The sequence below is a fragment of the Ovis aries genome, chromosome 11 (assembly GCF_016772045.2).
Source record: "Ovis aries strain OAR_USU_Benz2616 breed Rambouillet chromosome 11, ARS-UI_Ramb_v3.0, whole genome shotgun sequence".
In the NCBI taxonomy this organism is placed as follows: Eukaryota; Metazoa; Chordata; class Mammalia; order Artiodactyla; family Bovidae; genus Ovis; species Ovis aries.
In genome coordinates this window covers 41,657,172-41,681,226 of record NC_056064.1, presented here as the reverse complement: position 1 = coordinate 41,681,226, position 24,055 = coordinate 41,657,172, and the positions used below count along the sequence as shown (strand labels likewise).

At 53.2% G+C, this 24,055-nt stretch overlaps 2 protein-coding genes across 2 annotated transcripts; one reads left to right on the top strand and one right to left on the bottom strand.

Annotated features, from left to right (window-relative positions):
• The first annotated feature begins 407 nt into the window (after positions 1 to 407).
• On the top strand, positions 408 to 9,368 carry HAP1 (huntingtin associated protein 1). Its single transcript, XM_042255949.1, is given in 14 exon segments — positions 408 to 894; positions 2,031 to 2,110; positions 2,431 to 2,625; positions 2,660 to 2,664; positions 2,715 to 2,897; positions 3,255 to 3,358; positions 3,435 to 3,500; positions 4,748 to 4,878; positions 5,634 to 5,768; positions 5,904 to 5,995; positions 6,278 to 6,316; positions 7,053 to 7,117; positions 7,120 to 7,425; positions 8,667 to 9,368. Coding segments are annotated over 14 exon segments (1,923 nt in total). The 5' UTR covers positions 408 to 419; the 3' UTR covers positions 8,714 to 9,368.
• Positions 9,369 to 17,228: 7,860 nt separating this feature from the next.
• GAST (gastrin) lies at positions 17,229 to 19,568 on the bottom strand. The gene is made up of 3 exons (XM_027975447.2): positions 19,515 to 19,568; positions 17,562 to 17,777; positions 17,229 to 17,415 (listed from the first exon to the last, which is right to left on the bottom strand). The coding sequence occupies exons 2-3, from the start codon at positions 17,770 to 17,772 to the stop codon at positions 17,312 to 17,314; spliced, it is 315 nt and encodes a 104-aa protein (XP_027831248.1). The 5' UTR covers positions 17,773 to 17,777; positions 19,515 to 19,568; the 3' UTR covers positions 17,229 to 17,311.
• Positions 19,569 to 24,055: the final 4,487 nt, after the last annotated feature.

The window sequence follows — 24,055 nt, the reverse complement described above, 5'->3', positions numbered from 1 at the left end:
TCAACGGGGAAAGACTCAACTCACAGATTAGCTCCCGGAAGGCAGCCGAGAAGCCTCGGGCTGGAGCGGAACTAGGGGCTGTCCCCCAGTTAAAGACCTCCAAGTCCCGGTACCCGAATTCCCAGCCAGCTGCGGCTTTGGGCAAAACCATTCTCCGGAGTCGGAGAGGGGAGAAAAGCCCAGTACTCGGAGCCGAGGTCCGCGGAAACAGCTGGAACGTCCACTCGCCTCTTCTCGCTCTTCTCTTACTTTTGTGCTCCGGCCCGCCCCCATAAGCGCATCCCGCTGCGCGTCCCCTCGCCCCGGGCACCACCATTTGCTCTTCGGCCGCCCCCTCCCGCGCGTGGTACGGCCCCGCGGGCGCACGTCCAGACACAGGTTATAAAGCCCCAGCTGCTCGAGTCAACAGGGGACTCAAGATGCGCCCTAAACTGTCGGGGCCGGGTTCTGTCTGGAACCGGCCGGGACCCGGGGATCCGGCGGCAGTAGCCGCAGCTCCTCTATCCGCAACCAGTCCGGCTCCGGAGCCCTACGCCGTGCCCGAGCCCGCCTCTGCGCAAGCACCCGCGCCCGGACAGAGAGCAGGATCCGGTTCCACAGCCGTTTCGGGACCCTCAGCCGGGGCTCGCCGCGCATCCGTGGCTGGATCGGAGGCTGGAACCCAGCTGGCGTCCGCATTCTCGGCCGTCCAGGGGAATGCCCAGTCCGTACCCGACAACTCGGATGCGTCGCGGACTCGCTTCATATTCCAAGGGCCGCCCTTTGGTCCCCGAGCCACTGGCTTGGGGACTGGAAAGGCGACGAGAATCTTGACGGCACCGGCTGCCTACATCGGCCAGCGGCCTGGGGTGTCCGGCCCCGAGCGCACCGCCTTTATTCGGGAGCTGGAGGAAGGCAAACTTGGCCCCCGGGCCCCTGGAGGAGGACTAGTCGGACTAGGGCAGCAGCAGGGAGGAGGAGGCCCCGTCGGATCCAGGCGCCCGCTGGCACTCAGTTCCACCCCTCCGCCCACCCTAGCGAAGTCACGGTCTGCGGCGCCTCTCCGGGCTCGTCTTCGCGTATCCGTCCCCGCTTCTCTCGTTCCCAGACTTCCTTCGGTGGGTCGGGCCCCGGGGCCCCCTCTTCGCGCCAGTTGCTGCGGGAGACCTGCGCACTCCCAGTGCCCCCTCGCAAGGCTACCGCAGTGCCAGGGGAGGGGCGGGGGGCTGCGGCTGGCGCTGCCGGGTGCCCTCGGAGCCTGCACTGGTCCGTGGCGCCAGCCACCGGGAGATGGGTGGACAGAGGGGGCAGTTTTGCCAACGTCGGGATCAAGATCTGGCTTCCCCCCAAAACAATCTTGGGGGTGGGCGGAGCCTCAGACAGAATCTGCCTCTCCTCCTCCCTCCGGAGAAGTCTCCTCCTCCTCGCCTCGCGCAACACGTGAGGCGTGAGTGACTGCGTCTGTTTTTGTGACCCATGAGGCTCCAGTGAGCTGGCCAGGGCTGCCCTCTGGGTAAGGGATGTTGAGTTAGTCGGCGCTGAACTTCCGCTGGCCACCTCCAATCTCCTAGGTTCCAGGGGCTGTAGGACTGTGATCACAGTACCTCACTTAGTATCTTTCCTCCAAGGGGGAAAATTTGAGTCTAGTTGGCTCTAGGAGCAGGGAAGGGAGTGCTGACTACGCGGGGCATGGAGAGGATATTGGCGGCAGAGAGGGAATTCCATCTTCATCCTCTTTGCTGGTCCTTGCTGTTGAGGGCAGAGAGCAGTAAGGTGCGTGCCCAGTCGCTTCAGTCGTGTCCGACTCTTTGCCACCCTATGGACTGTAGCCTGCCATGCTTCTCTGTCCATGGGATTCTCCAGGCATGAATACTGGAGTGGGTTGCCTTTCCCTTCTCCAGGGGATCTTCCCGACCCAGGGATTGAACCCGGGTCGCTTGCATTGTAGGCGGATTCTTTACCGCTGAGCCACCAGGGAAGCCCCGAACGCTACGGTGCCGGGTATTATATGCTCCCTTTTTCCTGACTCGGCTGCCCACTTTTTCCTGCAGTGTTGTGTCCTGACCTACGTCCGCCCGTCAAGAAGATCACCCAAGAAGAGGTCAAAATAATGTCAAGCTTGCTGGAGGAGGTGCATGTTGCCCACCCTACGCGGGGCCAGCCCCAGTCTCAGCCAGGCTCCCGTTTTCACTATGTCTGTATGGGTAGGCATCTTCCTGCCTGGCTATCTCTCTGGGGGCCAAGCTGGAGGTCCCTCTTGTGGAAGACAGGTAGATGTAGGATGTTCAGGCTGGAGAGCTCTTAGCGCCATCCAGTCTGATCTCTTTTTCCATAGGGGGAAACTGAGTCAGGTCCCACAGTGGGTTCATGGTAAGCTCTTGTCTGGTTCCTTGGAGAACTAGGGGATGGAGGGGATTTCCCTGAGTGGCCTTGCTTCCCTCTGACCCCTAGCTTCTCCCACGTGTCTGGGAGACCCCAGCAGCCAGGAACCCTATTCCCCAATGGATGGAGGTCCTTCTGTAGAGAGAGCGGGACCTGAACACGGCAGCCTGCATTGGCCAGTCCCTGGTGAAACAAAACAGCATTGTGTTGGAGGAGAACAGCAGCCGAGGAGGAGGTGCCTGGATGGGAGGAGCAGGGAGGGGTGTATCTCAGGCCTGCTGCCAACCCACTGTGCCAGGGTCTGTGCCTGCCTTTGCCCGTGCCCGACCCTGGGCTCCTCTTCCCCTTGCCAGATTTTACAGACAGCAGGTGAGCCTGCAGGATGACCTCCTTCAGCTGTACTCAGACTCTGATGAGGAGGAGGATGAAGATGAAGAAGAGGAAGAGGAGGAAGAAGAGGAAGAGGAGGAAGAAGAAAAGGAGGAGGGGGATGAAGAAGAGCAGAGGCCTGAGCATCCCTGTGAAGCCTCAGAGCTGTGAGTGCCCTGCCCTTTTTTTTGTTTCAGTTTTTCCCATGCCTCATGGCTTTCAGGATCTCAGTTCCGGGACCAGAGATTGAGCCCAGGCCACAGCAGTGAAAACGCCGCATCCTAAGCACTGGACCGCCGGGGAATTCCCCATGAGTGTCCTGCCTTTGCACCGGGGCGATCCCTTCTCTGAGCTTCAGTTTTCTTGTTTGGAAACAGGAGCGCCGTGTATCTGCCAGCGGGGTTGCTGGGGCTGATTGAGGCCTCCGCGTCAGCCTGGGATTGGTGGGGTGGGGAAGCCCTGGGTGGGCTGGGACTGGGTTCCTCAAGCCCGTGCACCCTGACTTCCGTCACTCCCTCTGCTAGGACTCCCGTGATGGAGTCAGAGTCGCAGCACTGCCCGCAGCTGGAGGCCCTGCAGGAGCAGCTGCAGCTACTGGAGGAGGAGAATGAGCAGCGTCGAGAGGAAGTGAGGACGGGGGAAGAAGGTGTGCTCCTGGGCAGAGGGTATTGACTCCCCAGCCCCTTCCTTTCTCCCTCCCTCCAGGTCTCAACTCAGCGACCTTGAGGAGGAGGAACAGATATTCATCCTGGATTGTGTGGAGCAGTTTTGTACGTGAACCTGTAACTTGGGGTAGCGGCTTGTCCCAAGGTGCAGAGGGAAGAGCCCAGGACTTCAAGTCACAGCTCTGACCCTTCCTAGCTGTGTGAGCTTGGACAAGTTCCTTGACCTCTCTGAACTTCATCTTTAGAATGGGGGTTAGTCATCTTGGCCCTGCTGACCTCTCCAGGGGTTTCGGTTGAGAAAGTGCTTTGTGCAAACAGTTAAGAGCTATACAGGCACTCTGGGGCTCCCTTAAGCCTGCCTCCTCTTGTTATTGGGGGAGAGCGAGGGAGGGGACCCCCCTATCCCCCCAGGCACTGTATTAGGCAGAGGCTGTGCCTGGACCATGCGGTTATGAAGATGAGTGAGACAGTGTTTGTCCCCGAGGAGCTCAGGCCTGGCTGGCCTCGAGGTGGCAACAGCAGAACAACAGCTGGAGTGAGGTGGTGTTGTCCTCACCCCAAATCTGGCCTTCCTTCCCTCGGGTTCCCTGAATGACCCCCTGGGGCCAGGCCCCTGGAGTAGGAGTCCTCACATGCTGTTGCTTCTGCCTCCTAGGAAAGGCTCAAGTCTCCTTCCTCTTCCCCATCCCAGCTACCTCTAGCCCTGGCCACCTGTTACATGGTCTCTCTGCCTCCATTCCTGCTCTTCCAGGCCCTTCTGCACACAGCTCAAAGTAGTTTTCTAAAGCCAGGCTATTGGTCCTCTGCCTAAAACGCCCAAGTAACTCCCTATTGGCCAAAGGATAAACCCCACCCTCCCTAACCCAGCCCTAGTCATCTGGGCCCTGCCCACCACTCCAGCACTCTCTCCTGGTGTCCGGTGGCCCACTCTGGGCCCCTCCACACTCTGCCTGGGCCTTGTTGCTGCTTCTGCTTGGTGAGACCTACTTGCCCTGTGGAGGTCCTAGCTTCATAGATCTTGCCAGGCTGGACTGGGTGTGGCAGCTGGGACCCTGGATGCACCCTTTACACTTGCGGCACCTTAGTTCATAATTTGCACTGTTGTGATTTGTTTTTCCCTCAGTCTCCACACTCACCTTGAGCTCAGTGTGGGCTGGGGCCGGTCTTGCTGACCGCTTCCCCCGCACCCTGCTCTGTGTCAGTCAGTAAATGTTTATTGAAAAGAAGACCCGAGTGAGGGATGTTAAGCCCCATGGAACCTTGGGTACCTGGCGGGGTGCAGGCAGACAGGGGCATCTGGGAGACTGAGGGCCCCTGGGAGCCAGGGCTGACTTTTCCCCACTCTTCCCCAGTGGAGGCCAGCCAGCAAACGGCCGAGCTGTCGGAGGTGCTCGCTCTCAGGATGGAGAACTATGAACAGCAGTGGAGGGAGGTCGCCCAGCTGCAGGGCCGGGTCATGAAGCTACAGCGGTGCTCCCGGTCGGTGTGTCGGGGCGTATGCAGGGCTTCCTCCTCCTGTCACAGCCCCCTGGAATCCATGTCCCCTTCTCCCTGCCCCCACCCAGGGGATTCAGCTTAGAGGCCTCTCTCTTGTGTCAGAGTCAGAGTTGGAGGAGACATCAGGGGGCCTCTCGTCCTGTCCCCTTGTCCCAAGTCGGGGACTGAGCCTAAAGAGAGACACAGGGTGTTCCCAGGAAACAGGCCACGTGACTCCACCTTCTTTGGCCTTGTCCCATGTGACTTCTGTTTTAAAGAGATGGTGACACCCAATGATGTGCCTGGGGAGACTTGCTGGCAGCAGGGGCTGCAGGGGTGTGGGGAGAGCTTGGGTGGGGTTTCACTGGCCTTGGGTCCTTCCAGTATGGGGCTGAGACTGAGACGTTGCAGAAGCAGCTGGGTTTGGAGAAAGAAATCCAGATGAAGCTCCAGGATGAGGTGAGGCTTCCCCCGAGCTCCCAGCACCCTTGGGTGGCTGCCTGAGTCTAACCAGCTCCTTGAACAGGGGCTGATGCTGTCCTTTCCACATACTCAGGTTCTGACACAGGGCCTGGCAGCTAGCAGTTCAGTTGGGGCCTGAATGAAGTAGAATCCAGGGGTCACCCTGTGTCATTATATGGGTCTAGAGTCTGGGCCCGTTGCCTCTTTGCCCAGGCTTCCCGGCCACTTTGGGAGAAAGTGGGCAAGGCGTCCGGGCTGGGTGCGCCTGGGTCCCGTCAGAGCCTGTGGGTGGGTTCCCAGCTGCAGGACCTGCAGGGGAAGTGCTCAGAGTGTGGGGACATGCTGATGGAAGCCCAGGAGGAGGTGAAGACCCTCCGCCAGCAGGCCCCGGCATCTGCTGGCTCTGTCACCCACTACACGTACACTGTACCTCTGGTGAGGCCCCCGGCTCCTGCCTGTTACCTCTGTGTGCCCTGTGTCTATCCGCAGTTCCTTCCTGGGCCTGGAGGTGTGTGTGTGGGGGGGCTTCTGCTGAGATCTTCTGGTAATGTCCCCCCTCTCCGTCCATAGGAGGCACTTCCTGATTTCCAGGAGACCCAGGCTGAGGAGCTCAGAATGTCTATAAGGAGGATTATCCCAGACCCTGTGTTTTTTATGGAAAGGTGCGTGTGTCCCTTGCCTGCCCCACACTCACTCTTGCCTACCTGGTCAGCAGCAGCCTTTCTGGTAATGGGAGGTTGCTCGATCACCCTCCTCCCCCGCCGTGGTTTCTTTCCTCCTGCCTCATCGGTCCCTGGCCCTTCCACTCAACACCAGTCCTCTGTGTCCATGTTCTGGGTCTGTCATTTCTCCCTGGGATTTTTCTGCACCGTGGGTCCCCAGGGATTTCACACTTTCAGCTTCCCATTGCCTTGGGACAGCAAAGGCCCTTTTCTCTTTTGAAGGAATTAGGAAGTGACTCCAGAGGAGACATCAGACCTGGGGTAAGCCGACCAGGGTCTCCCTCTTCACTTGCTCTCACTTTTCAGCATCCAGACAACCCCCTGCCACTGGCTTTGTGATCCTTCAGCCCTGGAGAAGTTCTGGCTCTCGGGCCAACTGGGCTGAGATGCTCTGGGAGGGAGACTCTCTAACCCTTTGCCTTCAAAACTTGCCCCATAGGTGGCCCTCTGATTAGAGGCCTCTCCAAGCAGGTACTGAAGCCTTCGCTTCTCCCAACCAGAGCCTAAAAGGCAAATGGGCACTGGCCTAGGAGCCAGGAATGCTGGGACTAAGTCTCAGCTTGAGCCCTTTACTGGCTGTGTGTCCTTGGACAAATCACTCGACCTGTCTGAGCCTTACTAATATGGATTTGTTCCTATGGCAACTAGACCTGGGATGGGTTATGAAAGTTGAATAATGAAGGAGGAGGGCAGAGGAGATGTTATTGCTAGTCTGTTCTGTACAGCAGGGTGAAGTTACTGGGGGAAGGGGGGCTTGTGCAGTGTTGGTGACCATTCTTCTTTTTGCCAGGGCCATGGGCTGGGTGTTTGAGGCCTTGAGGCTTGTACCCAGCTGCCTTCTCCCTTGGTTGGGACAGAACTTGGGAGTAACCATCAGGGTTTGTGTAGAGCCTGGGGTTGAGTGGGAGCCCTGGTGGCTGGAGCCCCCGGGTGCAGATGAAGGGGGAGGCTCTGGTTTAGAGGGGGTAGGAACAGACTTTCCTGTCTGCCTGCCCAGATATGAGCTTCGCTACCGAGAGGAGAGAGCACAGGAGCAGGGGCTCGAGGCTGGGGAGGGGCTGATGCCGGCGAGGATTTTGTGCCTGTGGAAGAGCTGGTGCCCGAGGAGCAGCTGGGGGCTATAGAAGAGGCGGTGCCAGCTGAGGAGAGGATAACAGAAGAGGCGGAACTGGTGTCTGAGGAAGCTGAGGCCTGGGAGGACCTAGAGCCGGAGGTAGATGAAGCGACTCAGATGAACATGGTGACCTCAGCCCTGGAGGCCAGCGGCTTGGGCCCCTCACACCTGGACATAAAGTATGTCCTCCAGCAGCTGGCCGACTGACAGGATGCCTATTTCAGGCTGCAGCTGAGGCAGAAGATGCTCCAGAAAGGTGAGTGTTCCCGTGGAGGCCTCTCTCTGGCCAGCCTGACAAGCTGCAGATCATCAAGCTGATGAAAGGTGAGGGTAGGTGAGCCCTTCAAGGGCTTACTTACCCCAGCCCAGGCCCACCCAGCATACTGATTTGCATGGACTTTGCATATCATTTACATAGACCCCTCAGGTCCCCAGCAGTGGGAACTGTGGCCCTGATGCTTATTTTCATGGTATTTGCATAGGATTCCATTTCTCCACCCTCTGGTCCTGAGGGTTGGGCTGGGGGTCAGGGCTGGGCTGCAGCCTCCCGCTGTGCCTCAGCTTCCTGTCTCTGCCTGCCCCCTTCCCCTGTACACCACCCTACCTCCCCAATTCCCAAGGCCCCCCAACCCTGCAGCAGTGGCAGCAGCAGGCCAAAACAAACATGGAGGGTGGGATTCTGGAACCCGGGGTGCCAAACCAGGACTTACGGAGGCTGGAGGAGGAAATGGCCAGCCATACTCCCAAAGCCTGGGAGGAAGGGGGGCCTTCTTGGACCCCCCAGGCAATTGGGATTAGGGCCTCTGACAGCAAGGGCCACAGTCGGAACAGTCCCCTGGCTGAGTCTGAAGGTGTGCTAGGGTCTCCTACACGGTGGGTCCAGTAAGGGTCTCCTCTCCCCAGCTGGAAGCCCCAGAGGCTGGTGCAGCATCCTCTGAGAACAGGCCATGTCCTGGGCTATGAGAACCCTCCCTTGAGGAGCTCATGGAAATAATCAAAGATGATTTAGTGACTCAAATTCCCTTCTTTAATCCTCACACCCCTGTAGGTAGGTATTATCCCCATTTGGTGAGAAACTGAGGTTCAGAGAGCAGAGTGATTTGCTCGAGGTCACTGAAGCTCTTTTCTTCCCTGCTATGCCATAATGCCTCCCCTTTCCCGTCCCTCTTCTCTAACCTGGTCTTTGTGCCTCCTTGGCCTGCTGGGTCTGCTGTGAAGTTTACAACCTGTCGGCAGCCGCATCATTCTATCTGGACTGCCCTGACTCGGATGGCCCTTTGGTCACTGCTGGGTGGCCTCATCGGGGTTGCCCCATACGGTTGTGCAGGTTGTACTCTGAATGGTGACCACTATGGCTGGGCAGTGGACAGCCTGCATAACTATCAACAGCTTCTGTCTCTTTCTGATGTAGCTGAGCAGGCCCAGCCCCTACGTGCTGCCCAGGCCAAGCCTGTGGTCCTCAGGCCTCCAGTTCACATCCATTCCCTTCTCTTCCAGGCTTTGCTGTTCCCCAGCAGCCTGCAGAGGCCCCACAGACTGCCTGAGGCCCTTCCTTCTGCTGCCTGCCCAAGCCCCACTCTCCCCAGACCCCAAATCTCATGCTCCAAGGCAGGACCCCTACTCTGTCACCAGCTCACTCCAGACAAGCCTGGACTGGAACTTGAGGGCCCAAGCCTCAAGCCTCTTCTGGGAGAGGCTGAAGGAACCTCGGCCCTTGTTCTGCAGCTGGTGCAAAAGCTGTGGCTGTTGGACCTGGGTCACGTGGTGGCTCTGGGGGTGAAGAAGCCCAGGGGGAGGCCCCACCAGCTAGCAGACCCAGCTGGATCTCCTGTTCTTGGCTCTTTCTTCCCAGTTCCTAATTACTCTTTGTAACCGGAAGTGTCTGTCTGTGTGGGTGAGGACTCCCTCTGCCTGGTGGGGGCCTCCCCACCCCATCTCCTCTCCTCCCCACCTGTGACCTGTGAGTATCCAGGCCCCCTCCCAAGGCCCTGTCATGCACCCACATCTTCCCCTCAGTGCCCCTTGTTTCCTTGATTTGGGTATTTTTCCCTCTCCCCATCTTTACTTTTGGAAAGTGGAGTCGGGGCCCAGGACCCCGCTGCTATCTGCCCTGATCCCCACAGTGCTTCTCATGCTCCTGTTGCTTGTCAGTCTGTGTACGTGCTGGTGCAGGAAATAAAGGACCTGTGTGCTACCTGGCCCAACCTCTGCCGTCTTTCTCAGGGAGTGCGCATGAGTGTGTGTGCATGGGTGTGTGCGCATGCGTGTGCGTGTGTGCATGTGGATGCGTATGTGTGTGTGTGCATGAGCATGCGTGTGCGTGTCTGTGTGCGTGTGTGCATGCACTTCGGTGGGGCAAAGCTGTGGAGAGAGGATGGGCTCTAGTGTTGAATGATGTGCTGCGGGCTTTGATTAAACACATAATTATAGCCACAAATCCTTTGGTGTGGGTGATATGATAAATGAATGTCAGGTGATGAAGCTGACGTCCAGGCAGGTAAAGTTACCCTCCCAAAGGTCCAACAGGGCCTTTGCTGGTGGCTCAGTGGTAAAGAATCTGCCTGCCAGTGTGGGAGACACAGGTTTGATCCCTGATCTGGGAGAAGCTCACATGCTGAGGGGCAGCTGAGCCTGTGCCCTAGAGCCTGGGAGCTGCGATGGGAGAGGCCGCTGCAGTGAGGAGCCTGCGCACTGTAACCAGAGGGTAGCCCCTGATTGCCACAACTAGAGAGAAGCCTGCATGGCAACGAGGGCTTGGCACAGCCAAAAATAAATGAAAATTAAAAAGAGTTAAACAGCTGCTTGCAGAGCTTTGAACGCAAGCCCTTGGGTCTTCAGAGCCCGAGTTAGACAGCCCTCCTTCCCTGATCCCTTCTGCTCCTGGGATCCTGCTCTGGTGCCCAGCTGTGAAGGGTGAAGCAAGGAGAGTCACCTCTGTCTTAGGTAGAGGTCCCCCAGAACAGCATGTGAAAACGAGTCGTTTCTTCCATGAAAGGAGGCTGTTAGACTGATTCTTGCCAAGGCAGGATTCTCAAACATGGAAGCAGAGAGGGGCAGAAAACAAGGTGAGATCAGACTCCCAGAAATTTGGTAACGAGTCTGCCTTGAAATGTTCAATTTCCAGTCTATCATTTTGGAAAGCAACAGCTCAGTTCTCAGAGAGGTTTAGTCATGTTCTCGTTTTCGGTGAAGGTGTTTCCAGAGCACTGATAATAAGGATTTTAATCATGAAGGAAAAAAACAAGTTGTTTATTTAGAAGATGATCCCAGGAAGCCCTCTTGGGGCAGAGTAGGGAACTGAGAACGGAAGGGAGCTAACGATGGTACTTACCTGGCGGTCCAGGGATTAAGACTCCAAACTTCCACTGCCGGGGGCATGGGTTCGAGCCCTGTTTTGGGAACCAAAATCACACTGGCTGTGCAGCGCTGCCAAAAAAATGGAGGCTCAGTCATACTGGGGAACCCTGGAGGAAGAGCAGCCTGTTGCAGCTTTGAGTGTTGTCTGTGGACCAGCATCATTAACATCCCCTGGAAGTTAATCAGAAATGCAGAATCTCGGGTTCCACCCCATGCCTATATTGTCAGCATCTGCATGTTGATGAGGTCCCCAGGTAATGCGCATGCATATTAAAGTTGGAAACACACAGATCTAGAACCCATTTCAGTTATCCCATCCTAGGGGCGTGGAAACTAGGGCAGGCCTCCACCAAGACTCAGTCATCCTTGGCTGAGGGCTGCTTCTGGGGGCGTTAACTCTCTGGTGCTCTGGTCTCTCAGAACATGTGCTGGGAAAAGCCTTCTGGCAGAGACTAGCTGTGTTTGTCATGGACCATTGTCAGTGTGCGCTGACCATGTACTGAGGGTGTGGGCAGGTCACTGACAGGGTCTGCTACAGTCCAGATCCTGTGCCTCTGAGATGCACTCAAGTCCCATGTGGAATTCACTCTGGCCAGGCATTGCTTGTTTAAGATGCTGGCTGATCACAGTATCTTATAAAGAAGAATTACATCTGGAAGATGAGTGGTATACGCTATGGTCCCCAGTGCTGCAGTTGATCCTGAATCCCTAAATGATATTTCTCATCTCCTTCCCCTACCACCCTTCTCTTTTGGCTGGCACTTCAGCTGGTCCAGGTTGCTTTCCTGGCTGAAGTAATCTACGTCTTCATTCCTGAGAGGTCTGAACACTAGGCCGTTGGCCCTGGTCAGGCTATTGTTGGAGCGACTGCGTGTTTATGGTTCTCACCAGGCAGGAAGCCCCAGGACACAGCTCAGTGAATCCCCCTGAGTGCCAGACCCTAAATACTCCTTCCTGCCCCCACTATGAGGCAGGGATGCTAGCTCCTTGTGTTAATCAGGGCCGGTAACCCTGACTAGTACTCGACTTTTGCCTGATAGTCTAATGGCATGAAAAGCCCCAAATGCAGGAAATCCCTATAACTTTATTTTTAATTTTTTTTCTTTATTTCTGTTTTTGGCTCTGCTGTGTAGCTTGCATGTAGGATCTTTGTTCTCTGACCAGAGATCGAACATGGGCCCCCTGCTTTGGAAGTATGGAGTTCTAACCCCCTGGGCTGCCAGGGAATTCCCAAGCCCCTGTAACTTCTTAATTTATTTTGAAAACATTTTTATCTTATACTGGGGTATAGCCAATTAACAAACAATGTTGTGACAGTTTCAGGTGAACAGCGCAGGGACTCAGCCATACATATACATGTATCCATTATCCCCCCAACTCCCCTCCCATCCACTCTGCCACGTAACATTGAGCAGAGTTCCATGTGCTCTACGGTAGATCACTGTTGGTTATCTATTTGAAATATAGCAGTGTGGACATGTCTATCCCAAACTTCTTAGTTATCTCTTCCCCTCATTTTCCTCCCTGCAGCCCCACACAACCATAAGCTCCTTCTCTAATTCGGTGAGTCTGTTTCTGTTTTGTAAATTCATTTATATAATTTCTTTTTAGATTACACATACAAGGGATGTCATAAGATATTTCTCCTTCTCTGTCTGACTTACTTTACTGAGTATTGCTCTCTAGGTCCATCCACCTTGCTGCAGATGGCATTATTTCATTCTTTTTAATGCAAGCCCCTGTAACTTTAGATTTAGGAGAATCTTTACTGTTTTCCTTTGTGGAAACATTTCCTGCCAGGAACCAGGATTTCTAGTCCAAAACTGTCCAGAATCGTGGGGAGAGGAAGTACACATTTCTGAGGTGGTTGCCTGGCAGAGATGGTCATGGGGCCACTTTCTGCTTGGTTCCTGGCTTCATGTGTTCTAGCTGTCAGAGATACAGAACTGTTTAAGAACCTCTGATTCAAAGTACATTCTGCATCCCCACCTCCAGTGTACATCCCCAAGTTAGTGCCTTAATGGCACCTTTAATTCCAATCTTTTGGAGGTTCCTTAAAAAGCTAAACATAGAGTTGCCATACAATCCAGCAATCCCACTCCTGGGCATGTATCAAGAGAAAACTCTAATTTCGAAAGACTCATGCTGTGTTCATAGCTGCACTATTTACAATAGCCAAGACAGGGAAGCAACCTAAATGTCCATCAACTAATGAAAGAATAGCAAATATGTGACAGGTATATACAATGGACTATTACTCAGCCACGAAAAGGAATGAAACAGTGCCATTTGCAACAACGTGGATGAACCTAGAGATTATTAAGTGAAAAGGTCAGAAAGAGGAAACCAAATACCGTATGATATCACTTCAGGTGGAATCTAAAATACAACACAAATGAACCTATCCACAAGACAGAAACAGACTCACAGACACAGAAAACAAACTTATGGGGAATTCCCAGTGGTTAGGACTCAGCGCTTTCAGTGCGGTGTCCCAGGTTCGATCCCTGATCACAAGCCCCACTAGGATCCTGAAAGCCCCACAGTCAGGCACAAATAAATAAATCCCCTACCTCATTAAAAAAAAAACTTACAGTTATCAAAGGGGAAAAGGGTTGGGATAAATTAGGAGTTTGGGCCTAGCAGATACACACTCTCTGTGTGTGCGTGTGTGTGCTAAGTCGTGTCCAACTCTTCGCAACCCCATGGCCTGTGCCTGCCAGGCTCCCCTGTCCATGGAATTTCCTAGGCAAGAATCCTGGGGTGCGTTGTCCTTTCCCTTATTCTAGGAAATCTTCCCGACCCAGATATGGAACCCATGTCTTTTGTGTCTCCTGCATTGGCAGGCGGCTTCTTTACCAGTGCGCCATCTACTATATAAAACATATATGAACAACAAGGGCCTGGATAGCACAGGGAAGTATATTCAATCAGTTCAGTTCAATTCAGTCACTCAGTCGTGTCCGACTCTTTGTGACCCCATGAACCGCAGCACGCCAGGCCTCCCTGTCTATCACCATCTCCCGGAGTTCACTCAGACTCACGTGCATTGAGTTGGTGATGCCATCCAGCCATCTCATCCTCTGTTGTCCCCTTCTCCTCCTGCCCCCAATCCCTCCCAGGATCAGGGTCTTTTCCAATAAGTCAACTCTTCGCATGAGGTGGCCAAAGTACTGGAGTTTTAGCCTCAGCGTCAGTCCTTCCAATGAACACCCAGGACTGGTCTCCTTTAGGATGGACTGGTTGGATCTCCTTGCAGTCCAGGGAGATTGCAAGAGTCTTCTCCAGCATCACAGTTCAAAAGCATCAATTCTTTGGCGCTCAGCTTTCTTCACAGTCCATCTCTCACATCCATACGTGACCACTGGAAAACCATAGCCTTGACTAGATGGACCTGTGTTGGCAAAGTAATAGCTCTGCTTTTTAATATGCTATCTAGGTTGGTCATAATGTTCTTTCCAAGGAGTAAGCATCTTTTAATTTCATTGCTGCAGTCACCGTCTGCAGTGATCTTGGAGCCCCCCAAAATAAAGTCTGACACTGTTTCCACTGTTTCCCCATCTACTTCCCATGAAGTGATGGGACCAGATGCCATGATCTTCGTTTTCTGAATGTTGAGCTTTAAGCCAACTTTTTCACTCTCCTCTTTCACTTTCATCAAGAGGCTTTTGAGTTCCTCTTCACTTTCTGCCATAAGGGTGGTGTCATCTGCATATCTGAGGTTATTGATATTCTCCTGGCAATCTTGATTCCAGCTTGTGCTTCTTCCAGCCCAGCGTTTCTCATGATGTCCTCTGCATAGAAGTTAAATATCTCGTAATAAACCACAGCGGAAAAGGATATGTGTACATGTGTCTAATTGAACAATTTTGCTGTACACTAGAGGTGAACCCAACAGTATCAATAAACAATACTTTAATTAAATAAAAATATTGAAATCCAGGTTTCCAGGAATCCTCTGGGCTGGAAGAAGGGCCTCTATCTTGTCAAACGGGAGCAGCTTACCTTTACCTGGAGAGTGCAAAGGTTCCTTGAGGCTGATGCCTCCTACGATGATGCTTCTTGAGTTTTGCACCTGCCTCCCTTCAGGGCTTCTAAATCAAAAGCTAACATCAGGTCCTAGCATGTGGAGAAGTACTGCCCCACATAACTGAAGAAAGGGATTGTTCACCCCCAAATGCTGCAGGATCTGAATAACCTGAATAATATGTATCAGCAGGAACCAGGACAACATACATGGAGTGGATTGTTGAGGTTGGTAGATCCAGGAGGATGAACTGCAGAATGGTAGAATGGTTGGCTAGGGGAACGTGAAAGTGCTAGTTGCTCAGTCGTGTCTGACTCTTTGTGACCCCGTGGACTGTAGCCTGCCAGGTTCCTCTGTCCATGGGATTTCCAATGGACAAGTAGGGATTTCCATTTCCAAGCAGGTTGCCATTTTCTTCTCCGGGGGACCTTCCCAACCCAGGGATCAAACCCCAGTCTCCTGAATTACAGGCAGATTCTTTACCATCTGAGCCACCAGGGGAAAGTTTATTTTACTTTATTTTGGCTGTGCCATGTGGCTTGTGGGGTCTTAGTTCCCCAACCAGGGATTGAACCTGGACCACAGCAGTGAAATCACAATGTCTTGACCACTGGGTCACCAGGGGATTCCCAGGGGAGAGTTTATTGATATAAGCGTCAAGGGTGCTCTTATGACTCAGGATTTAATTTCCTGGCAAAGACACTTGAAGCCTAATGCCTCACTGGGAATGACTCCCTGAAGCTCAGACAAAACAACAGTCTACAGCAATTGAGTTGAAGACTTCTGAATTGCCTCAGCAGAGTATTGAGGCAGGAGTCAAAAGGCTCAGAGAGGCAGGCTCACTAGAATGGAGTTGTGATGTAAGATGAGAAAACCCACAGATGATTGTGACGTTTCAGGAGTTATGAGCATCCCACTTAACACAGCAATGGAGTCTGACTGGTGCAGGACCCGATCTCAGAATCCCATCATAAGAGTTTGCTTCCTACAATTCCCCTAGTACCCACTGTCTTGGGATGAGTCCCGCCGGATGCAGACTGGGAGATAAGGATTTGAGAGCAAGCATTTATTTGAGCGGTCGTCTCAAGAAACACCAGGAGCAGCCTGAGGATATGAGACGGGGAAGAGAAGGGAGCCAAGAAAGGACATTGCTGATCAGGTGACTGTTATGGATAACTAGGGCTGAGTCCTGCTGAGGATCTCTGCAAGGCAGAGTAGCATACATTTCAGAATTAACCACCCCAGCGGTGAGGGAGCTGGGGCATTTCTTTCTAAAGATTTTTTTTTTTTTTCATGTGGACCATTTTTGAAGTCTTTATTGAATTTGTTACAATATTGCCTCTGTTTTTGTTTCTTGGCCACAAGGCAGGTGGGATCCTAGCTCCCCCACCAGGGAGGGAGCCTTACTAGCCTTACACGGGAAGATGAAGTCTTAACCACTGGATCAGTGGAGTTCCAGAGGTGGGGTATTTATCCTCCAGCTTTCAATCTGTCATTGACTGAGAGATGCTTCCAGAGGCACTAACTCCCCGGAATTTCCAGGCTGCTTTACATTGCCAAAACCCTCAGGTGGAGAGTAGCAAGTGACTTTGGCAGGATGCTGTGACAGGCATAAGAGCAGCGAGGGAATATGAATGAGATGCCAAGTGTGTGTGCCAGCCGCTTGCCTATCCATGTGATAAATATTTATGGGGTACCTCCTGTTCTGGCACTGGGATAGAGCAGGGAAGAAGGACATACGGTCCCCACCCTTACAGAGTTTCCCTTCTGACTGAGGAGGCAGAGAATAAACTGGCAAACAAGACAACTACAGATTGTGAAGTGTGCTCCACGAACAATACTGTGCTATGGTTAGAGACTACTGGAGGCTGTGTGTGAAGGGCGAGGAGCAGAAAGGGCGAGCCTCTCGGGAAAAGGCCTTTCAACCAAGACCTGGGAGAAAAAGAGGAGCCAGGCATGTTCATGCCCAGGGAAAAGCATTCTGGGCACGGGGAACAATGAGGACAAAGGTTCAGAGCAGGAGAGAGCATGGTGTGTTTGAGTGGCAGAAAGGAAGAGGCGGGAGGAAGGAAATTTGGCATCCATGAGGGGGATGAAGACGGCGGGGCTAGATCTGAAGGCTTCGCCAAGGATCCTAGGTTTCTTGTTTTGGCTGGACCGCTCAGCATACAGGATCTTAGTTCCCCAACCCAGGACTGAATTTCTGTACCCTGTAGTGGAAGCAGAGTCTTAACCACAGGACTGCCAGGGAAGTCCCAACGAGCCTAAGTTGTATTCTAATTGCAATGGGAAGCACTGGAGGGTTGACTGGAGTGGTGTGATTTGATTCTCTTTTAGAAAGCTCACTCTGGTTGTGACACTGCTGTCTATTCTCCCAAACACAATATAGAGTGATTTTTTTTTTTTTTTTGGCGGGGGGAGCTGCGTGGCATGCAGGATCTTAGTTCCACAACCAGGGATTGAACCCACATCTCCCTTGCACTGGAAGCGCAGTCTTAACCATCGGACCACCAGGGAAGTCCCTGCACTATAGAGTCTTGTTTCGTGCTAGGCTCTGGGGACACGGAGGAGATGTAGCCATGGTCTCTGCCCCTGGAGTAGTACTCAACCCTCCTCCCCAGCTCAGCCCTGCCCCAACCTGCATCCCCTGCCCTGTGACACTTGGCACAACTTGATCCATTGGAAGCTAGTTTATTTTGATGTGTGTTTCATGGGGCTGGGCTGGGCCAGGAGGTGACTGGGCTCCAAGGCTCAGTTCTCAGGGATGTTGGTCCCCTTCCTCAGCACTGCGGCGGCCGAAGTCCATCCATCCATATGCGGCTTCCTCTTCCTCCACCCATGGCCCCTGCTTCTTGGACAGGTCTGAGGGTCAGAGGTGGGAGAGGAGGTGAGGATGGGGGAAAGGACATCTAGGCTCTAGAGACCGTGGCCAGGACCACCAGGCTTTGGGTGCTTTGGCCAAACCAGGCAGGGCGAGGCAAGCAGGGACGGTTGTCAGCAGCTCCTACCTGCGACCATGTGTGGCGGGTCCTGAAGCCCCAGCTGCCGGCGGGGGTGCGAGGCTAGGCCCAGCCGGTCCATCCTGAGAGGCTCCTGGCCCTTATTGGCCCCTGGAGCGACGGGCGCGTCTTGCAGCTGGGAGTGGGGTTTCCAAGAAGCTTCGCAGAAGGCGGCCAGAGCCAGCACCAAGATCAGCGCATGAGCACACAGTCGCTGCATCTTGTCTGCAAAGGAGAGAGGGACTGAGCTTAAAGGTGGGGTTGTCCAGGCACCCGGGGGCAGGGTGGACCCTCCTCCCTGCCGACAGGTCAGCAATTCTCCATGGGCTTGTGGACCGTTCCTCCTGGTCCTACCATCTCCTCCCCTGATCCTCCAATCTCAACCTTTGCCTTTTTTAAAGGCAAGGAATTTATAACTCAGAGCAAGGCTTTCCAAACTGTTCTGTAGAATTTGAGGCCATGTGAGTGGCTCTATAATGTTAAAGTCTTGCGGTTTAAGTGAACTTCTAAATACTAATATGGATGAGATATACACACTCAGAAGCACACAGCATCTCTTTGAAGCCCACAGCAACTTCACTGCATGGTGGGGTCCCACTGTGGTAGGGAAGTTTCTCCCGCCATTCTCATTTAACTAAGGACTATCCTCTGATTTTTTCCAGGTGATGCTAGTGGTAAAGATCTCGCCTGCCAATGCAGGAGACATAAGAGACACGGGTTCGATCCCTGGGTCAGGAAGATCCCCTGGAGGAGGGCACGGCTACCCACTCCAGTATTCTTACCTGGAGAACCCCCATGGTCAGAGGAGCCTGGTGGGCTACAGTCCATGGGGGTCGCAAAAAGGTGGACATGAACAAAGTGACTTAGCATGCACATCTCCTCTGATTACAATCTACCAGTTGAAAAAAAAAAAAAGACCCGGAAACTGTCACCATTTGCAGCTCTGTATCAAGGTGAGCCAAGTTTGGGAAAACCAGAATACAAAAATAAAATGGATGCTCAAACAAATCTAAAATTCTATTCTGAGGATTCGAAAGTTTCATGTTCTTTCAGCCTCATTGTTCTGATTGGCTATATTGAAAGCAAATGATAAGAATATTGCCTTCAAAGAACACATTTGTATACATGAAATACTTTTTTCATCTGTTTTCTCTGTTAAATTTCCTTTGGGAGAGGAAGGGTTCTTCTGCTAAAGACACAAAGTTGAAAAATCTATGCTCTAGAGCAATGCTGTCCAATATGGCAGCCTCCAGGCACAGGTGGCTCTTTACATTTAAATTAGTACAAAATTAAAAATTCCCTGGGACTCCCCTGGTGGTCCAGTGGCTATACCTCAGTTCACAATGCACTGGGCCCAAGTCTGATCCCTGTTCAGGGAACTAGATCTCACATCCTGAAACTAAAAGTTCGCAGGCCTCAGCTAAGACCTGGGGCAGCCAAATAAATAAATGAAAATAAAGATTAAAAGAATTCCTCCCTCACACAGCCATATTTCTAGCACACATGTGGCTGGCCAGTACTGTATCTCACAGTGAGGCTATGGAACAGTACCACCATCATGGAAAGTTCCATGAGGCAGTGCTGGTCTATGAAATAGCTTGAGATGAGTTCCAGTTCCAATCCTGTCCAATTTGTATGACTTTGGGCAAGTCACATCTCCTTCTGGGCCTCAGTTTTCTTACCTGAGAGATGGGAGGATAGCCTTCATCCTAACCCCTCAGGGCTGGGGTTAGCATGGCGCCAGAGAGTCAGGGCAGGGCCCTGGCTGAGAGAGTGGGGCAGCTCGAAGGCAAGGGTTGGGATGCCAGGGTGGATCCTAGAGCTGAGACCTAACCCAGCTCTGGGCTAAAGGAAGGGTCTCAGCCCCGGAGACACTGAGATGTGAGCCTGGTAACTTAATGAGGGTAGGGGTCCCATCAACCCTCGTCCCAGCCTCTCCCCTCCCTTCCTGGGTGGTCTCACCTGCGGAGCTGGGAGGTGGGTGATGCTGGTGTTGGCCCGAAGCCTCACTCCTCCGCTCTGCTGGGTGTTCCAGCCCTGACTTATAAACCCTCAAGGCCCCTCCCAAACCTCTCCCCCTCCCAGGAGGGGAGGCTCCCCAGTGCAGAGGAATAGGGGTGGGCACAGGTGCCTTACCCCCGCCCCACCCTGTCCTCAATCGTCATCCGGATGTGGGGGAAGAGAAGGGGAGCTGACCTTCACGGTGAGGGGTAGGAGCAGGGTGGGGGCAAGTTTTTCAGCTGGACATGAGGGCGGGTGGGAGACAGACAACCTGGGGTCAGGGGTACAGTCCCTTGCCGTGTCCTTAGGGTCAGACACCTGCTGATCATCCCTTGGACCACATCCCATTTAGATGAACCAAGTGACCTTAGATTCAGAGAAAGCGTGTTTCACGACAGGTTGATGTTTGAAGAACAGGGAGTGTGTGAGTGTGGAGTGAGGTATTGATCCTCTGTCCCCTCTGTCAGGCTCTGCAAACAGGATGTGTCACGGTTATCAGGAGCAATGGGCCGTGGGCTGATGGCCCTCCTCTCTCTGCCTGGTGACTGCATCCTGGTTGCCTCTGAAGCCCCTTCACCTGATTTACCTGGAGAATCCTGAGTGTCCCCCCTCCCATGCCCTTGATGCTCTCTGCACTGAGCTGGATTTAGCTTGTGGCTCCCTATCATTTCTCAAGTCTGCCCCTCCTCCCCTACTCCTTCCTACCCCCACCCTGCCCTCAGCCAGTTCCCTGAGGCTCGTACACTTCCAGGCTCCCTCCCTCATTTTGTTTTCAAAGTGAGATATTAATCTGCACCTTTCAATATAAAAATACATCTTAAAGTGGTTAACAAACAGACTAAAGCGTTTGCCAGAAAACCAGAAAATCGAGTGGTATGTTTAGTTGACTTATTTGATAAACTGCTGCATTGACCTGGTTTGGATGGATGTAACTAGCTCTAGGCTGTGTTCGATTTTTCCACAGTTGAGACTAGAGATTTTGCTTTTGTTCATGCGTCAACAGGCCCCCTCCCTGTCTGGGGGAGTTTTGATGTCCCTTGGATCCTGTATAAGGGGCTATGGTACCCACGCTCACAGCCAGCCTTACTGAGAATTAATAGGTGATGAAAGAAGCAGGCTGTGAGGTGTCCATGGCAACCAGTAGCCAAATGTTCTGATAAATAACCAGTCTCTTCTGGAGCAGGACTCAGTGACTCAGCAGATGGAGTACATGAAAATGACAAAAACGGGGCAGACCTTGTTGATAATTAATTGAATCACAGAATCTCAGAGATGGAAGGGACTTTGAGGGGGCTTGGGAGGAAAGGTGGGGTGGGGAGCAGCTCTGCTCACATCCTGGGGGAATAGAGATGTTCACATTGCTATGGTAACGGGAAGTTGTAAGCTTTCATCAGAGCCCTGGTTGGTTGTACAGGAACTGAGACTTGATTTCTGCTGAGGAGGGGGTTACGCTCCCTTGGCTGTTCTGTAGGCTGGTTGCTGGAGGGGTGGCCACTGCACAGGACAGAAGCCGGTACTCTCACTCAACCGACTTCCTTTGTGGCTCAGTTGGTAAAGAATGCTCCCTCAATGTGGGAGACCTGGGTTCTATCCCTGGGTTGGGAAGATCCTCTGGAGAAGGGAAAGGCTACCCACTCCAGTATTCTGGCCTAGAGGGGTGGCCACTGCACAGAATAGAAGCCAGTACTCTCATTCAACAGGTGATGGTGGAGGGCTACTGCTAGCGGGCACTCATGGGCATGCGGGGCTCGGGTGGGGGTCTCGCAATCACAGACACTGCATGTTCTCACAAGGGGAGTTTGTCCTATGGCAAAGGGAAGGGTTTCCTGGCACTGCCCTCTTCCAGCTTTGGGCAGATGGCTCTCTCTCTCTGAGCTGTTTTCTCCCCCTGGAAATGAAGGAAATTATTTAGAGAGGAGTCTTGAAGAAGATATACCTAAAGCGCAGGGCATAGAACAATGTGGGCATCTAATCTGTTTGCATCTCCTCCCCTTAGCCCCTCTGGCCTCAGTTAGCTTCATCTGTGAAGTGGTTATCACTCATTCCTATCTCACACAGCTGCAGTGAAGGGTGAATGTGACGAGATCTTGCATACACAGGGTAGCTTCTTCCCTTCCAAGGACTGAAGAACATCATTCCCTAAAAATCAGTGTCTTTGAATCCAAGGTTTTCCCTCCTGCTTGCCATGGCTCAGAGGGATGCCTGCCCTGAGTTGCTATTGAAAGGGGAGGCAGGGAGGGAGGCTGTGGAGGCTGGGCCTCTCAGAGGCCGGCACCAACTGGTGTGCAGAGGGCTTTGGAATTGGTGAGGCCAGGTGTGGAATCCTGGCTCTATAACACCAGAAAATCCAATTTCTGGGTCTACCAAGTTGAAGAGCAGGTCCCAGAACCTGGGGCCCAGCTCCCTCCCCTGTCCTCACTGTAACAACAGTGCAGAGTACAGGCACTAAATCCTCTGCAAGAATGAACGTAGTTGCTCTTCACCATAATCCTTGGACATAAGTGTGAGCATGTCCCCATTCTACAGATGAAGAAACTGAGGCTCAGATAAGCGAAGCGATCCCTGTCCTGAGTTTACACGACCGATCAAGGAAAGCTGGGCCTGAAACTCAGGTCTCTATCTTCCTAGTTTTGGGATCTTTCTCCTCCCAGTGGGGGTAGAATAATGGTTTCCCAAAGAGGCCCACAACCCCAGTCTCTGGGACCTGAGAAGATGTGGCAAAAGAGACACTGCACGTGTGATTAAGATTACTGACTTTAAAAGAGGAAGTTCATCCTGGATGATTGGAGAGAGCCCCGTTTAATCAGATGAGCCCTTAAAAGCAGAAAGCAGTCCTCGGCTAGAAGCAGAAGTGATGTGGCTGAAGGATGAAGCAAAAAAGTTGAAGAGTGTGAAGGACCAGCCCTTGCTGGTTGCACGATGGAGGGAGGACGAGACGAGGGATGCAGGTGGCCTTAAGGACCGAAGTGGTCCCTGCTGACCTCCAGCAAGGAACAGGGACCTCAGCCCCCACAGCCGCAAAGAATTGAACTCGGCCAACAACTCAGATGAACTTGAACTTGGGTTTATTCCTGGCCCTTCCAGAAAGGAAGGAAGCCCTGGTGACACCTTGTTTTGGCCCAGCGGGCCAGGCTGTACCTGGACTCCGATCAGAACTGTGGGGGATTGAATTTGTGTTGTTTCAAGCTTCTGAGTTTGTGTTCATTTATCACGGCAACGTTAGACAGTGAGTCCGAGGGGTTCCAGCCTTTTGAAGGTTTCCGTCAGTGAGAACTGGCTCTGCGTGAATTGGTAGGTGATTTTCCCAAGGCGATTAAGAGAGATGTTTCTCAAAGCTTTTGGCTGTTCTAGTCCATTTTCGTTTCAGTTACTGAGTGTGTGCTGAAAACCAGGGTCTGGATGAGGCCCCGGGAATAAGAGGTGACTATCACTGACCTTCTCATGACTTTGGTGGAGTTTAGATTCTTGGGGAGGAGAACACACAAAAATAGACCATAACAATGGTTCCCCATCAAGGGGAGAAGCCTCCCTGAGCGGGGAGACTCTCCAGGGCAGCCTCTCTCCAATGCCCCCAACTACACTCCCGCCTGCCAGGACCAGCCTTGGGGAATCTCTGACAAGCTGCTGTCTGGGAGGCCATGTTTGCCTTCCTGATCGGTTATTGATATTAAAAAAAAAGGAGAGACTGATGATGACTCAGTCAGCCGCCTCAGGTGACGGGACCTTGGAGGGTGTGAAGGTGCTGGGACAGACAGTGACACCTGGGCACCATTCGTGTCCACTGGGGCATCCCCTGTCCCTCCCAGGGCAGGGGCTGGGGAGGGGGACGTGGGTTCATGGCTTCTGGCCTCACTTGCTGTCTGAGGGTCGTGAGGTTGCAGGACCAAGAGAGGACAGCCCACACGATGCTCTCGGGCCAAGCTTTAGCCTCTGCCTTCGCTCCCTGGCCCTGCCTCTCACCTTCAGAAAGGCTGGGCAGGAGGAAGGAATTTGACACTCACGAAGGGGAAGAGGAGAGCAGGGCTAGTCTTTCTTAAACACTTTTATTCATTTATTTATTTTCACAGCCACGCTGGGCCTCGCCTGCTGTGCGGGCTTTTCTCTAGCTGTGGCGCGCTTCTCACTGCGGTGGCCTCCTTAGTCGCAGAGCGCCGGCTCTAGGGCTCCCGGGCTGTAGAGCACAGGCTCACTGGTTGTGGCATGGGGACTTAGCTTCTCCGAGGCACGTGGGATCCTTCTGGATCAGGGATTGAACCTGTGTCATCTGCACTGGCAGGCGGATTCCTTACTGCTGAGCCACAAGGGAAGCCCATGGACTAGTTTTAAGGCTGTTGCAAGGAGCCTGGTTTTTTTCGGCCGGACCATGCGGCATGCAGGAGCTTATAGTTCCCCAACCAGGGATCGAACCCAAGCCACCAGAAGTCCTAACCTAGCCATCGGAGTCCTAACCACCGGACACCAGGGAAGTCCCTCGCCTCCTCACCTGGTGCCCACCTGGGCCT

Bases quoted from the DNA above. Each gene is read 5' to 3' on its own strand.
- GAST (XM_027975447.2), bottom strand. From the start codon at position 17,772: ATGCAGCGACTGTGTGCTCATGCGCTGATCTTGGTGCTGGCTCTGGCC. The intron at 17,416-17,561 runs GTAGGAGCTGCT...TCTGACCCTCAG, and splicing joins CCCGCCACACATGGTCGCAG to ACCTGTCCAAGAAGCAGGGG.